The sequence below is a fragment of the Hemitrygon akajei genome, chromosome 1 (assembly GCF_048418815.1).
Source record: "Hemitrygon akajei chromosome 1, sHemAka1.3, whole genome shotgun sequence".
Classification (NCBI taxonomy): Eukaryota; Metazoa; Chordata; class Chondrichthyes; order Myliobatiformes; family Dasyatidae; genus Hemitrygon; species Hemitrygon akajei.
Window position 1 is genome coordinate 107,274,654 of NC_133124.1, and position 16,368 is coordinate 107,291,021.

At 43.9% G+C, this 16,368-nt stretch overlaps 1 protein-coding gene across 2 annotated transcripts in view; it reads right to left on the reverse strand.

Moving 5' to 3' along the window:
- Positions 1-2,433, reverse strand: part of LOC140729440 (uncharacterized) — a 64,987-nt gene extending 62,554 nt beyond the window's left edge. For both annotated transcript variants that reach the window (XM_073049190.1, XM_073049181.1), the window contains exon 1: positions 2,120-2,433. In XM_073049190.1, the coding sequence (XP_072905291.1) occupies positions 2,120-2,189 (70 nt within the window). In that variant the 5' untranslated portion in view covers positions 2,190-2,433. The remainder of the gene's footprint in view (positions 1-2,119) is intronic.
- Between the last annotated feature and the right edge of the window lie 13,935 nt (positions 2,434-16,368).

Here is a 16,368-nt window from a genome sequence, read left to right on the forward strand (position 1 = left end):
TGTCTTGAATCTCTGTCCCCAGAATCTTTTAGACCATCCATGTGAATTACTTTATCCCAGCAAACAAATCTTAGAAACATCACATGCAAATAATGTCAACTAGTAGCAAAACAATATAAATATTAGAAAGCATTGGGGATGGTTAGGAACGACAAGGGAAATGACAAAGGTGGAGTGACAGAAAGAAGAACTAAAATTCATTCCTCAGCCTGCACTGGATGACTCCATCTGTACTCATTGGTATGTTCTTTTAGTTTGTAAAATTTGTACCTTGGAAATAATTTGTACGTAGTTTATAGCTCTTCTGTAATTCAGAAATGTTTTATAAATCAGAAATCCCCTGTGAGTATTAAATGTTTGTTAAGAACTAAATTTAAATTTAAATGTGTACCATTAGAAATAAAATAAACTGTTTAAACTACTTCATTAACTGGAAGTAACCACTCCTTGGTAGGAAGGGTAGCCTAGCACCGGGTAGCAGTGTGTATTGACAGATAGACCTTGCCCAAGAGGCGGAACAGGGAAATAAGCAAGTCCTTAAATAGTAGGTGGGTACAGTATAATCTCCCTGTTGTGAGGGTACCCATAGATACCTGTATCAGATAGAGCTTAAAATCTTCTTTTGAATTTAGGACTTTGCAGATGGTGAACCCAATAACATCACAGTAGAAGGAAACATGGTAGATACTTTACGCCAGTAGCAGCCAAAAATGGCTGCTCCCTGGTTTTGTTCATCTCCATGAGATATTTTTCTGCTCGAGGAGGGCTACAGGAGCATTCTATTGTTTTCTAATGAAGGATCAATTATCCTTTCCATATTTACAGTGACATTGTTGAAGTAATAAGTGTTTGAATAGTTCTACAAACACTTTTACATTCATCTGAATTGAATGGCTTGGTGTTGACGTGGCTTTTTTTTGAAGGCTGGTACTTCTGAAAAGGCAGTACTCCCTCAGGCTTCTGAACACTACAGGCCAAGCTCTTGCGCATCCATGCCGATGGTTACCTATCAGATAAACTCTGTAGCAAAAATACCGATAAACTATTGCTTTTTTACTGATCTGAAATTGTTTAGAGCCAATAAAGGAATTTTAAAACTGCAGCCTGTATTGTAGCATGGGAAATATGGCAGCCAATAAACTTCATAAAACATCAAAGAGCAAATCTCCTTCAGTGGTTCTGTGAGAGACAGAACAGGACTGGGCATCTGTTCCCGTTTTGTCCCTCTGATTGCTGCAGGATATTTTACATCTTCCTCAGAGATCAGATCGATCCCTGCTCTGTCCTTATCCAAAGCTTGCACGTCCAAAAGTGTAGCACTCGCTCTGCATTACACGGAAATGTCGGCCTAGACAGAGTGCTCAATTCGCATGATTCATCCCGGCTTGGTGAGCCCTGAGATGAGAACATTACCTTCAAGCCAGGATGAAACGGCATGGAAAGGCATCTTTAAACCTTAGTCTGTTGGCTGTGGGCTCAGTTGTTTGGTCTGATTACGGCCTTGTATATTCAAAGACATTTGTGATCATCCTCGCTTTGTTTTACCATTCATTTTGCTCAGATTTCTGCCAGCTGCGTCAAACTAGAATTTCATTTTACCTAAGCTCCGTAAACAGTATTTGGCCTTCACTTCCACTGGGCTTCAGTATGTGCACTGTATTCTAAAATAGGCAGCCTTGAGTGTGTATTTACGAAGCTTATAAGTGTTACATAATCTGACACCACCACCTAGCAACCTTATACCAGAACCCACAGATTGAAGCTGTTCTATGTATAACTGTGGAAGCTGGCAGAGATTTATTTTTAATATTAATGATAAATGATTAAACCTAATTGTAGAAAGGCTCTGCATTTCAGTTTTAGTTGTTATTTGTATTCTAATAGTGATTTCAAAACCATTAAAAGCAGACTTCAATGAAGACAGATTTGTGTTTTTACCCTCCCCTTTAATAAAATGTCTATCACACGGTGCCCTGTTCAAAAAAAAATCTGCATTTCTACATCAGAAGGCAGGGGTGCAACGTTAAGATTGTTAAACAGCAATCCTCTTAGACTTTCTTATATATATTAAACCGGATCAAATCCTCACCCCCTCCACCGATTCACCCCACTGACTCACCTGGGCTTCTTTGCTTGGGTTGGAACTCCTGATGTACATTTGCTGCATCTTTCGTTGCATCCCCAGGCATTGTTGAGCTGGATCTCAGGATTAATGCCGTGGATTTGTTTAGGTAGAGCAGCCAGCTTGTGTCGTTTGATAGCTCTCCACCTCTTTACCAATGCTGTTGAGCTGGGGGAGGGGGAAGCAAGGAAGGTGGGGGAGAGAGAGAGAGACCGAAAGAGAGCAAATGTGTGCTGGATCCTGCGTGTGTATTTATGTGTGTGTGCTTGGGGCTGAGAGTGCTCTGCACCAGCATCCCTTCTGACAGTGCACTCTACTGTACTTAGCTGTGTCATGCTAGATGATGTCAGCAGGATTCAGAAGAAAATCAGGGTGTGTACCAGGCACTGCAGAATTGTAGAGAGAGAGAGAGAGAGAGAGAGAGAGAGAGGAAAAAGAGACAGCTTGCTTGTAATCAATACTGCAGAAAATAAAGCTACTTCTCAGGACTTGCATCCTATTGCATCAGTCTGATCTTTTCAAAAGTTAAAAGATAAAGCATATTTTGCTGTAATTTCTCCAGTGTCAGTCTTTGTTGAGCCTTTCATTCTTCGCCCCTCATTAAGGATTCATTTAGATTCAAGCAGTGTCTTTTTAAGAACCAGCAGGGGTGTCACTCGCAATAATCACCAAGGCACAAAGACCATCAGTGAGACAGCTGGGGAGGTTGGCATTTGGTGAAACGGGGATGGGGGTGGGGAAAGGTGCTGAAGATCTGGGGCCTGTGGAGAGAGACACGGTAATCTACAGGAGGGAGCTTTCCCTTCTCAAAGTGAAAACCCATAATTAATTTCTGCTCAGATAATAACTAAAAGGGATGATTTAGTTCAAAGGAAAGCTGAATGTTAGAAATCAGAAGAATGTATTTCTTTAAATACTGTAAGTAGGTAGTGGGCCTGTCAATAGTGGGAAAGAGGTGAGATGGTTTAATGTTTTAAGAAGGCATCCTCCACCAGACACACAGAAAAAAAATCTATTAAACTGTTAATACTTAACACCTTAAGACTATAAAGGGTAAATTTCACAAATGTGAGAGCAATCATGGAGGACAATTCATGAGGGACAAGATGTTAAATTGGGCCTGCTCCTGTTGTACGAGTTATACCTGTTCACCTGAGAGCAAGGATTCATAATTGTCGACATTGTCAAAAACATCCTGCAGATTTGGAACATTCATCGTATAGCCAAATATCCCAAACATATATAAAAACAAACGGTATCAAACAAAATGTGATTATTAATTCATACAGGGGAATTCTTTCTCATATACATGCCAATACTTATCCCTCAATTGGATCATTGAAACAGATTTAATGGTCACTTACTGCAGCTTCTTGTACATTATTATGCACAAATATTTCAAGAAAGACATGTTTAGAAAATTATGGTAATTAGCTATAAGGTACTACATCCTGAAAGGTGCTATGTGATTACAAATTCTTCAGAGCAAAATGGCTTTTGTTTACCAGCCTCTCACACCCCAACACTTCCCTCCATATTTCTTTTCCCTCATTTTCTGCCCTTCTCTCTGGATTGTAACCAAGCTGGCACAGCAGACAGAGCTGCTGCCACACACTTCCCATAACCCAGGGTCGTTCCTGGAAGTGTTCATTCCTAGCTGAAAGCAGTACGTCTAATTTAGAATTCACTCGCGATGTGGGCATTGTCGGAAGGCTATTTTTACTGTCCATTCTTTCTAGAGAATGTGAGAAGGCCTTTTGAATTGCAGCCATCCACTGGATGAGGATGGTTTAATTAAACTGCTGGGTTAAGAGTTGCTGGATTTTGATCTATTGATGATTAGGGAATGCAATCAGGCTGGTGTGTGACATGGAGAAAGTGTTTTCTTCAGCCTGTTGCCCTTCACAATCATATCATAGCCATAAAGAATCATGCAGTGTATTCAGACCCTTCAGCCTATCATCATAGCATGTAGGGTTGGCTGGTTTGATTCTCTAATGTTCATTGCAGAATAGTTATCTTTTTCATGACAAAACAACATATTGATACTCACATTACTGACAGCTGGTTCTTAAGACAGAATTCAGCTTTGAGGTGTGATCTAACCCCATATTCTACAGATTAGTAATAGTAAAAATACTACACAGATGGATTCTTATGCCTATGTCAGTACAATATAGTTTATATAGGAACAACCCCTTTACATTGTCTATTAACTGAGGGTAGTCCGTCGCGTCCAATGATGGCAGGCAGAGTTTTTAAAGTGGAAAAGCACTTGCGCTGGGAAAGTTCCACTCTCTCAACTTCAGAAATACGAGTCCAGTGGTATGAACAAGCGTCACAACTGGGGCCTTCCTTGGTTACAGTGGATGACCATGACGTCTTGTGTGCCTTGTCATGCCCTTCATTCTCTCTGGAGCACTGCAGTACCGCCTTCCAGGCCACTGGATCTCACTGAAGATCTTACTTGCCCTATCTGCTGGAGCTGACTTCGCGTGTTAGGATAGACATGTCCCTATCTCACTGGGGTATGAGGCTGCCGGCTACCCTCACCTGATTTAGACACCCCCCCCCCCCCCCACCACCCTTGTCGAAGCAGAGTACCAGGGTGTGGACGCTGCCACCCCAAACAGCTACTCAGCTACCTGGAGCCACAGGTGAGAGATGAATGTCCGGTGGGGACCACAGTTGAGTAAATGGACACAATAATCCCCTTCACTAGAGGGGCTTTCACCAAGTGCAACTAGAGTCCAATTGAAGTACAGCTGCCCTGTAACTCTAGCAATGTTAAAGTTGATGTTTTTCTTCTTCAGGCTAGATTTGTTGGGATTCCAAGATAACTTATTAAATTCTACAAGTCATGGTAAAGGTAGCCTTTTTGTCACATTACACTGAAGCTGGGATTTGAATCTTAGTTATAATGTGTTCTGCAAAGAAGTTTTTCTGACAGGACGTGAGTATAGTTCATTTTACTTTTGGGGTGGAGACTGATCAGTTAACGTCTTTAGCTATCCCAACAATGATCTTTGATGAGACAGCTGTCTGAGGATCCATTTCTACTGTACAGGAAAGTTCTTAGTGATGTGCTGGGGTAAACTGCATCCCTCAATGAATATCAACAAAAATATTTATTTTATTTGATTTCTAGATACTTAGCATGCAGAAGTTGTTTGTTTTATTTTGGATATTACAACTACAAGCACTGCTACAAAATCCCAATGCACTTTGAAATGAAGAACTCTAAGATCTCAAACTTTTCCACCCCATTTCAAAAAAAAAGTAGGAGTGGAACTTTTAACATGGAACATCTCTGTTCATTTCCTGATAGAAAATATCAATAGTCTTCAATGGCAAATGCTATTAATAACATCATTACCCTGAGGGTCATATTAACTTGAAGGTTAACAAGAAGGTTCATAGCAACTATATATTAACAAACACTGCGTGTGGCTTAGGTAGTCCAAAATGTTTTGTGCATCTCTTAACTCCTTTAAGGTGCCTGCATCATCTTCAAAACAGATCTGAATACAACTATTGAATATTGAGAAAGTAGAAACTGAGGAAAAATAAACAGTATTGTTAGTATTGTAATTGGTTCTGCATGTATGTTAGGAGAAGCAGCTTGCAAAAGATAAAGGTGGGTCAATTGAAAGCCAGTATTATATCAACAATAAGGAATTTCAGAAACTTAAAGAAATAATGTTAATCTGTCCTCATTGTAGAAGACAAATGAAAACTACTGAAAACATGGGGTAAACAGAATGAGGAATTTAAATAAGTTAATAGTAGCAAAGGAGAAATGAATGAACATGATAAATCCCCTGTATATGGGATTCAGAATGAAGAAAGACACAATCATGGTCTTCCACTCATTCTAGAGCAGGACTTTACTTTTGACTCCAGTCAATGTGTTTTTGTGCTGAGTCATGCCCCTGAATCCCTAGAGTTCATTTTGAAAATTAGTTATTTGAGACATAATATTCCTTTCTTTCTCTAAAGTGCCACTTCAGGATACAGTTTTCCACTTGTAGTTTTTACATGTATTGGGCACGGGGCATCATTACCAAGGTAACCATTTATTGTCTGTACCTGGTTACCCCCACCGCACCCCTGCCCCTGAGAGGAAACTGGCCTGTCATTCTTGCTGCTGCCCTAATGAAGGCTTTGCCATGAAGCTGTGTGATAGGGAAAGCCAGGGCTTACACTCACTGCCAATGAGGGAGTGGCAATATATTTCCAGGCAGTCCAGGAGGGGAACCTGAACGTGGTGTGCTTACTAGCTTTATCATTCTTGGTTTAGAGGCTGCAGACTTGGGTGGTGCTGAACAAGAAACTGCAGGTGCTTCCTGCCTTGCTGAATTTTTGAGTAGTTTGTATTTGTGTTTCATACTTCCAGCATCTGCAGCGATTCTGAAGTATGAGTGACAATGGTGCATGTGTTGGATGGTAGGTGTGGCAGCTGCACTGTACTATTAGTGAAAGGAAGGCATGCTTGGGGGCTCTGTCATGGGAACCTACTGAGTGTTGGAGCAACACTCCTTCAGACCTGTGTAAGCAATGGGAGGAGTCCACCACCTCACAAAGCAAACGGCCATCCTCCTCAACTGTTCCTTCTTGCCCCGTTCATGGACTTATTGGCCTTACAATATTATAAAGCCTTTTTCATTTATCTGATAATGCCTTTAACTCGTTAGCCATGATAGGACCACTTACCTTGTTTGGTTTTTGAGCATTTAAAAGGGGTAAAAATCTTTTAAACTATGTAGCAGTGTTTTAACTCTTTAAATGTTAGCTATTGTTTGTCCACTACCCTGTCTTAATGTAGTTTCCCAGTCTAACACAGCCCCCAATGCTTTTGAATCTTAGATTAGATTTAAACTAAATAATTTTCAATGTTCATGGAAAATTCTATCATGATGTGACCACTCATCCTAAAAGGTTAATTAGGAAGTTAGAAAGTTACTAATTGAGCTTTCCTTATTGTGTTATTTACATTCTTATATAGCCTCTTCCCAGTGTTGTTCCATGATATACTGATTTTGAAAATTGCATTTTATACTCCACGCTATTGTTAATTTCTTTACCAGATTAAAGTGTTTTATTATTTTAAAAAACCATAAGGCATAGGAGCAGAATTAGGTCATTCAGTCCATCGAGTCTGCTCCAGCATGGCTGATTTATTATCCCTCTCAAACTCATTCTCCTGCCTTCTCACCATAACCTTTGACACCCTTACTAATCAAAAACCTCTCAAAATCCACTTTAAGTACACCCAATGACTTGGCCTCTGCAGTGGTTCGTGGCAATGAATTCCATAGATTCACCACCGCCTGGCTAAAGAAATCCTCCTTATCTCTGTTCTAAAGGGACATTGTTCTATTCTGAGGCTGTGCCCTCTGGTCCTTGACTCCCCCATCCTCTCCACATCCACTATTCAATGAGAATCCCCCCTCAGTCTTCTGAACTCCAGCAAGTACAGGCTCAAAGCCATTAAGTGCTCCTCATATATTAACCCTTTCATTCGCAGGATCATTCTCGTGAATCTCCTCTGGAGTGTCTACAATACCAGCACATCCTTTCTTAGATAATAGGCTCAAATCTGCTCACAACATTCTAATCGCAGTCTGACCAATGCATTATAAACCCTCAGTTTATTATTCTTATTATTAATTATATTTTTATTTATTATGTTTACCTCTAATTCTGTAATTTATCAGATGCCCACAATGGTTTCAGGACTTATAAACAATTCCCTTGTTTTTTTTGTAGCATCACCCAATTATTTTCTAAACAGAGTTCTATTAATTTAACTGCCTTTGTCCATTTTCAGGACTGTCCATCATCCATTTCCATTCCGTCCATCGTCTCGAACAATCGAGTTTCATGAAATTCTTTATTCACAAGCATGGTTATTTTGAAATTGTGACTTGCAATAGACATTTACTGAAACATTAGTTTCTATCTGTTATGCACATTCAGAAGCAGTGCCTTTTAAGTATGACTTGATTTTATTTTCCCTAGGTGCCACAGTAGATAGTATTGTCCAATTACCTTTGTCATACTTTCTGTCTCTTCCAGACGTGCCACACAAAGCTGTTGTAGCTATTTGACATTCCACTTGTGGGTTTTAAAACTAACTTTCCTGAATACTTCCACCCTCTCCCCCATGTTATCGGTTTAAAGCCTTGACTATATAATTCACTAGTTTATTCTAAACCTGCTGTACAATCTGTTCACTATGACAGTTCGCCAATGACCCAACAGCGGTGGGCCTCATCACCAATAACAACGAGAAGGCCTACATTGAGGAGGTGGAAGAATTCAAGACCTGGTGCAAGCAAATAACTTCCTCAATGTCAACAAGACATAGGAGATGGTTATCGTCTTCAGAAGAACTCTCACCACTCACGCCCTCTTTACATTGGTAGCACAGCGGTGGAAACTGCGAGAAGTTTTAAACTCCTGGGAGTGCACATCTCACACAATCTCTCATGGTCGCAGAACACATCCTCCATAATCAAGAAAGCTCATCAATGCCTTTACCTTTTGAGAATGCTGAAGCTTGCTGGACTATGCACATCAACACTCATGACCTTCTACAGATGTGTAGTACACAGCATCCTAACACGCTGCATCATAGTATTGCGGCAGACAGTAAGGCTCTACAATAGGCAAATGCAACTGCCCAACATGTCATGGTCACAAGCCTACCCACCATAAAGGACATATACAGAAAAAGGCCAGCAATATCATGAAGGATCCCACCCACCCTGCTCAAGGACTGTTTGTCCTACACCCATCAGGGAGGAGACTATGTAGCATGCACACCAGGACCACCAAGCAATGAGGCTGTGAAACGGAGATACCTCTTTTCCCCTTATTAGGGAGAGAGAGAGCCTGTGGTATGTTGAATTACTGGGTGAACGAGTAGTCTTTGGAGTACTGTAAGTCTGTCTTTATTGATGCCTTGCTGCACACTTGAGTGCTGGGTGGGGGGGTGCTGATGCTTTCTTTTGCTGGTGGGGGAGAGGGGATCATTGTTTTACTACTGCTTACGCATGGGGGGGGTAGCTTTGGAGTTCTAACATTTAACTGTCATTCATTCTTTGGGGCACCTCTCTGTTTTTGTGGATGGTTGTGAAAGAAAAGAATTTCAGGATGTATGTTGTATACATTTCTCTGACAGTAGATGTACCTTTGAAACTTTTGATCAACACGTCCACCCACTAACTCATCCCATACCCCACCAGTCATAGTAGTGCCTGCTGCATATACGATCTATCTATATAAGCTAACTTATCTATTTATATTTATTGTATTGTTGAGCTGCATCTGATCCAGAGTAACGATCATTTTGTTCTCCTTTATACTTGTGTACTGGAAATATCATTAATCAATCCTGAATCTTGAACTCAAAAGCCATCTATAAATCAGTTGACAACACCGCTGTTGTTGGCAGAATCTAAGACGGCCACATGGATGCGTACAGAAATAGATAAGCTGGTTGAGTGGTGTTACAACAACAACCTCGCAAGACTAAGGAATTAATTATGGGCTTCATGAAGGGGAAGTTGGGAGAACACACACCAGTCCTTATTGAGGAGTCAGCAGTGGAAACAGGGAGTGGCTTCAAGTTACTCAGAGCATCTATCTTGGGCCTAACACATTGATACAATCATGAAGGTGGCATGCCAGTGACTATACTTTAGAAATTTTGGGCTATTTGGTAAGACTCTTGCAAACTTCTACAGACCTATAGCATAGAGCATTCTGACAGACGCAACACTGTCTGGTATGGAGACTCCTATGACCAGGGTTGAAAAAGCTGCAGCGGGTTCTAGACTTAGCCAGTTCCATCACAGGTATAAGCCTCCCCACTAATGACAACATCTTCAAAAGGTGTATCTCAATAAGGTAGTGTTCTTCTTTGGGACTCACACCATCTGGAAAATGCTTCTTCATATTAATTCCATCGGGGAGGAGGTGGGTCTGAGGACCCACACTCAGCATTTTAGGACAGCTTCTTTCCCTCCGTGAAATGTCTGAAATGGTCCACGTTATTCCTCTTTTTCACTATTTATTTTTGTAACTTGTAGTATATTTTATGTCTTGCACTGTACTGCCACAAAACAACAAATCTCATGATGTATGATAATGAACCTGATTGATATTTTTAATTTTCTTTAGTCATTATCACATTCAGTTTGCTAGTTACTAATTCTGTTCCTCTTAGTGTTTTAATCATACTATTTGTAACTTTGACATTATATTTGACCAGGAAATAAACATCAGACCACATCTTAATACAGAACCATGATGTCACCTCATAACACCACCTTCACCTGAGTGTGGTAAGTACCTGAAATGTACTGATAGTCGTTGAAGCAAGGTTGCTGACGGGATTTCAGGAATGTCTAAATGAGCACAGTATGGACCATATGCTGGGTGGTGGGATGAGTACAGGCGGGTGCCCACCTGTGGTGAATATGGACGAGTTGGGCTAAACGGCCTGTTTTTCTGCTAAGGGATTCTATTATTCTAATATGTCCCAACTCAGTACACACCTCAATTCCTCTGTTGTAAACTCTTAACATACATTTCTACAATGCAGATGGGGGAATTCCAGGTGGTTATTCTGAACTCCATAAGCATTAGGGCACTCAAGACTTTCCCTAACTACTCATCAGTCCTGTGCTCAAAATCCTCAGAAGGAACTGGCTTAACCAACTTAATGATTTTATAATTCTTGTCCTTGTCTTCAGTTCCCCATCTTAATTCTGTCATTTCTTCCCACCTTGCTACTCTCTGAGATGTCCGTCCACTTCCATGTCTGGCTTCTGATTATTCAAAATACAATTGCACCAAAACTGTGACCGATGCTTTCAGTTAACAGAGCTCAGGAATTCTCTGCCTAAATCTTTCCACCAACTTTCATCATTTCAAGCAATCCTTAAAACGTTCCTCTCCAACAAAGGTTCTGATCATCTATTCAAGTCGCTTCTTGTATCTCTGTCAAATTTTGTGTATCTGTCATTCACTTATCTGAAAAAAAATAAAGGAATTGGGGTAGGGGAGTGGTCCTGCTTCTGTGCTGCAGGAAATCAAGTCAATAAGAAATAAAGAATTAACATGACATACATTTCACTAAACAAGCTGCTTCTCTTTGGATACTAGCCTGCAAGTATTTGGTTGTTAACACTTAATTCAACCAGTGTTCTTACTTCAGATAAGATAATCAACCCGATCCTGCCTTCACCTGATGTTCAAATGTTTAAATGCACCTTTAAGTGGTTGAAAGGACATTGTAGCAGTGTGCTACACACAGCGCTGGAATAATGACACGCAGACGGTGAGTTACAGTTGCATAAAAGATTTATTCAAACTTCGCGACCTCGCTTTTAAGCCTTCCCGTTTCTGCCCTCCCCGGGCGGGAATGCATATTCACAGTCCCTTCCCGCGTGCGGGCTTTTCCCCTTGCTGGTGAAGAAGCCCTGGCGCCCTTTTTGGGGCCGGCTTCTCTGCTGGAGCGCGCCATTTTGTGAGCCGGTTCGAGTGCGCTGGGAAGTGGGTCACCACGTAACTCCCCCCAGAACTGGCAATACACCCCCCCAATGTCCACAGTCTGAGTCGGCCTCTGTTTGGGAGGTCTGCCTCTGCGCCGTGGTGCCTGAGCTCCGACTGGCTGCACCAAGTCCACATGGGCCAGTTTGAGTCGGTCCACTGTGAAAACCTCCTCTTTCCCCCCAATGCTCAGCATGAACGTGGACCCGTTGTTCCTGATCACCTTAAACGGCCCCTCATAGGGCCGCTGTAGCGGTGCCCGATGTCCGCCCCGTCGTACAAAAACAAACTTACAGTGCTGCAGGTCTTTGGGTACGCAGGTCGGGTTCTGCCAATGCTGTGAAGTGGGTATGGGGGCTAGGTTACCAAGCCTCTCACATAGTCTGTCCAAGACTGCTGTGGGTTCTTCCTCTTGCCCCCTTGGGGCTGGTATGAACTCTCCTGGGACGACCAGGGGTGCGCCGTACACCAACTCGGCCGACGAGGCGTGCAGATCCTCTTTGGGCGCCGTGTGGATGCCGAGCAGGACCCAGGGAAGTTCGTCCGCCCAGTTAGGCCCTTTCAGATGGGCCATGAGAGCCGATTTCAGGTGACGGTGGAAACGCTCTACTAGTCCGTTCAATTGTAGGTGGTAGGCAGTTGTGTGGTGTAGCTGTGTTCCCAAAAGGCTGGCCATAGCTGACCACAGGCTGGAGGTGAACTGGGCACCTCTGTCGGAGGTAATTTGGGCCGGTACACCCAAGCGAGATACCCAGATTGCACTCAGTGCTTGGGCGCAGGATTCGGAGGTGGTGTTGGTGAGCGGGACTGCCTCTGGCCATCTTGTGAACCGGTCTACAATAGTTAGGTGGTGCCGCGCTCCTCGTGACACTGGCAGGGGCACCACGATATCCACATGGATGTGGTTGAAACGCCGGTGGGTGGGGTGGAACTGCTGCGGAAGGGCATTGGTGTGCCTCTGCACCTTGGCTGTTTGGCACCGCATGCACGTTTTGGCCCATTCACTGACCTGCTTGCGGAGTCCGTGCCAAACAAAACTGTTGGAGACCATCCAGACGGCTGTCTTGATGGAGGGGTGCGCTAAGTTGTGAATGGAGTCGAAAACTTGCCGCTGCCGGGACGATGGGGCGAGGTTGGCCGGTAGCTACGTCACACAGTAGGGTCCTCTCACCTGGGCCTACGGGGAAGTCTTGGAGCTGCAAACCAGAGACTGCAGTTCCATAACTAGAAATCTCATCATCTGCCTGCTGCGCCTCCGCCAGCGCTGCATAGTCCACACCCTGGGTCAGGGCCTGGATGGTAGGTCTGGATAGTGCGTCCGCCACGACGTTGTCCTTTCCCGAGACATGCTGGATGTCCGTCGTGTATTCGGAGATGTAGGACAGATGTCGCTGCTGGCGGGACGACCAGGGGTTGGATGCTTTCGTGAACGCAAAGGTAAGCGGTTTGTGGTCCGTGAACGCAGTGAAGGGCCTACTTTCTAAGAAGTACCTGAAATGCCGGATTGCCAGGTATAGGGCCAACAGCTCCCGGTCAAAAGCACTGTATTTGAGTTTGGGTGGTCGTAGGTGTTCACTAAAGAATGCCAGAGGTTGCCAGCGACCCTCGATGAGTTGTTCCAGCACTCCACCGACAGCTGTGTTGGATGCGTCCACTGTGAGGGTGGTAGGGACGTCTGTTCTGGGGTGCACTAGCATCACGGCGTTTGCCAAGGCTTCTTTGGTTTTGACGAAAGTGGCTGCGGCCTCTTCGTCCCAGGTAATGTCCTTGCCCTTATCCAACATCAGGGTGAACAGGGGGCGCATGATTTGGGCTGCTGAGGGGAGGAAGCGGTGGTAGAAATTCACCATACCCACGAATTCCTGCAGGCCTTTGAGTGTGTTGGGTCGGGGGAAGTGGCAGACCGCGGGGTTGCCCCATCTTTAGTAATCCTGTGACCCAGGAAGTCGATGGCGTCGAGCCCGAACTGGCATTTGGCCGGGTTGATTGTTAGACCGTATTCACTCAGTCGGGCGTAGAGTTGACAGAGGTGGGACAGACGCTCCTGGTGACTACTGCTGGCTATGAGGATGTCATCCAAATAGATGAATGCAAAGTCCAGGTCACGTTCATGAGCCGCTGGAACGTCTGTGCGGCATTCTTTAGGCCGAACGGCATTCAGAGGAATTCGAAAAGGTCGAACAGAGTGATGAGTGCTGTTTTGGGGATGTCGTCCGCATGTATTGGGATTTGATGGTATCCCGGAACAAGGTCTACCTTGGAAAAGATCCTTGCGCCGTGCAGGTTTGCTGCAAAGTCCTGAATGTGCGGCACAGGGTAGCGGTCCGGTGTTGTAGCCTTGTTCAGTCTGCAGTAGTTGCCGCATGGTCTCCAGCCCCCTGTTGCTTTGGGCACCAGGGGGCACCATGTGCAGCTGAGAGTCCTCCTTTTGAGCAGGGCTTTGAATGCTGTGTATTTGCTGTCCTCCAGGGGTGACTGTATAAACTCCTGCACCTGGGCGGCTGTCTCCTGGTCGAGGGAGCTCACCACGTAGTAGTAATGTGTGGAATCCGAGGTTATCTGCCGAATGTGGAATTGGGCTTCTGCTTGTTGGAACCATAGGTGAGGTCGCAGCGTCCAGAAGCTTGGCAGTTTTAACGAAACTGCATGAACAGATGCACTGTGGTTCATCTTCGGTCTAAATAGCATTTGGGCTGTCGGGGTCACCAATTGTAGCGGTGTGCTACACACAGCGCTGGAATAACAACACGCAGATGGTGAGTTACAGTTGCATAAAAGATTTATTCAAACTTCGGCCTCACTTTTAAGCCTTCCCGTTTCCGTCCTCCCCGGGCAGGAATGCTGTAAGAGGCACATATTCACAGTCCCTTCCCGCGTGTGGGCTTTTCCCCTTGCTGGTGAAGAAGGCCTGGCACCCTTTTTGGGGCCAGCTTCTCTGTCAGCGCGCGCCATTTTGTGAGCCGGTTCGAGTGGGCTGGAAAGTGGGTCACCACAACATCACCATGACCAAAAGAGAGAACTCCAAGCCAGACTAAACATTTCTCTACCCGGCATCTTGTTAGAAAATGTATAGTCACTGAAGACCAAGACTGAGGACCTAAGGGCAAGATTGTTGTATTGGAGGGAAATGAGGAATTGCAATGTTTCACAGAGACATGGTTCACTCTGGACACACCAGATACATGGTACAACGCAAGAGCTTCTTGATACACCAGATGGAACGGACACGTAATTCAGAGAAGGCAAAAGGTGGGGCCCTGTGTTTCATGATAAATGCTTTCTGGAAGTAGCAGTCTCGTCGCACTCTTGTTCCCCCAATCTGGAACATTTGATGACCATTCTACTGACCAAGAAAGTTCTCCTCTGTGATCCTGACCAGTTTATATACCACCAAAGGCAGATGTTAAACAGAGTGATCGATGTATTGACTGCTGAGATTAGCAAACAAGGAACAGCCTAAACTGATGTCTTTCACATCTTTGTCAGGGACTTCAATCTGGATTGGTTGAAGAAATCTTTGCTCAATTATCATCAATCTATCACCTGCAATGCCAGGGGTTCCAACACACTCAACCACTGTAACATTATGATTAGGAATGCCAACTGTTCCTTGCCTTGACTGCATTTCAGGAAATCTGATCACTTAGCTGTCCTACCCTACCTGCATACAGGCAGAGGCTAAAGAGATAAAGACAACAAAGCAGTGGTTGTGGGAAGCTGAGGAACAGCTGTGGGATTGCTTTGAGTCAGCATACTGGACCATGTTCAAGGACTCAGAGGATCTGAACGAATACACCACAGTTGTTACAGACCTCATACAAACAGTCATAGATGAGGGTGTCCCCAAAAATAATTCAGTCTTTCCTAACCAGAAGCCCTACTACCAGTATTTCCACTATCAAAGTGTATGACCATGCATTTTCCAACATTGTACTTAATCTGCCACTTTCTTACCCATTCTCCTAAGTCCTTCTGCATCCTACCTGTTTCCGCAACATTACCTGCTCCTCCACCAATCTTCATATCATCTGCAAACTTGAAAACAAAGCCATCTATTCCATCATCTAAATCTTTAGAGACAGCATAAAAAGTGGTCCCAACACCAATTCCTGCGGAACAGCCAGCCAGAAGAGGATCCTTTTATTCCCACTTGCTGCCTCTTACCAATCAGCCAATGCTCTAACCAGGTTAGTAACTTTCCTGTAATACCATGGGCTCTTAACTTGGTGAACAGCCTCATGTGTGCACCTTGTCAAAGGCCTTCTGAAAGTCCAAATATACAACATCCACTGCATCCCCTTTATCTAACCTACTTGTAATCTCCTCAAAGAATTCCAACAGGTTCATCCGGCAGGATTTTCCCTGAAGGAAACCATGCTGACTTTGTACTATCTTGTCCTGTGTCATCCTTAACAATTGACTCTTCAACATCTTTCCAACCACTGAGGTCAGGCTAACTGGTCTACAATTTCCTTTCTGCTGCCTTCTTCATTTCTTAAAGAGTGGAGTGACACTTGCAATTTTCCAGTCCTCTGGCACCATGCCAGAGTCCAATTATTTTTGAAAGATCCTTTCTAATACCACCACAATCTCTAACGCTACTTCTTTCAGAACCCCAGGGTGCAGTTCATCTGGTCCAGGTGACTTGTGTACCTTTAGGTCTTTCAGCTTTTTGAGCACCTTCT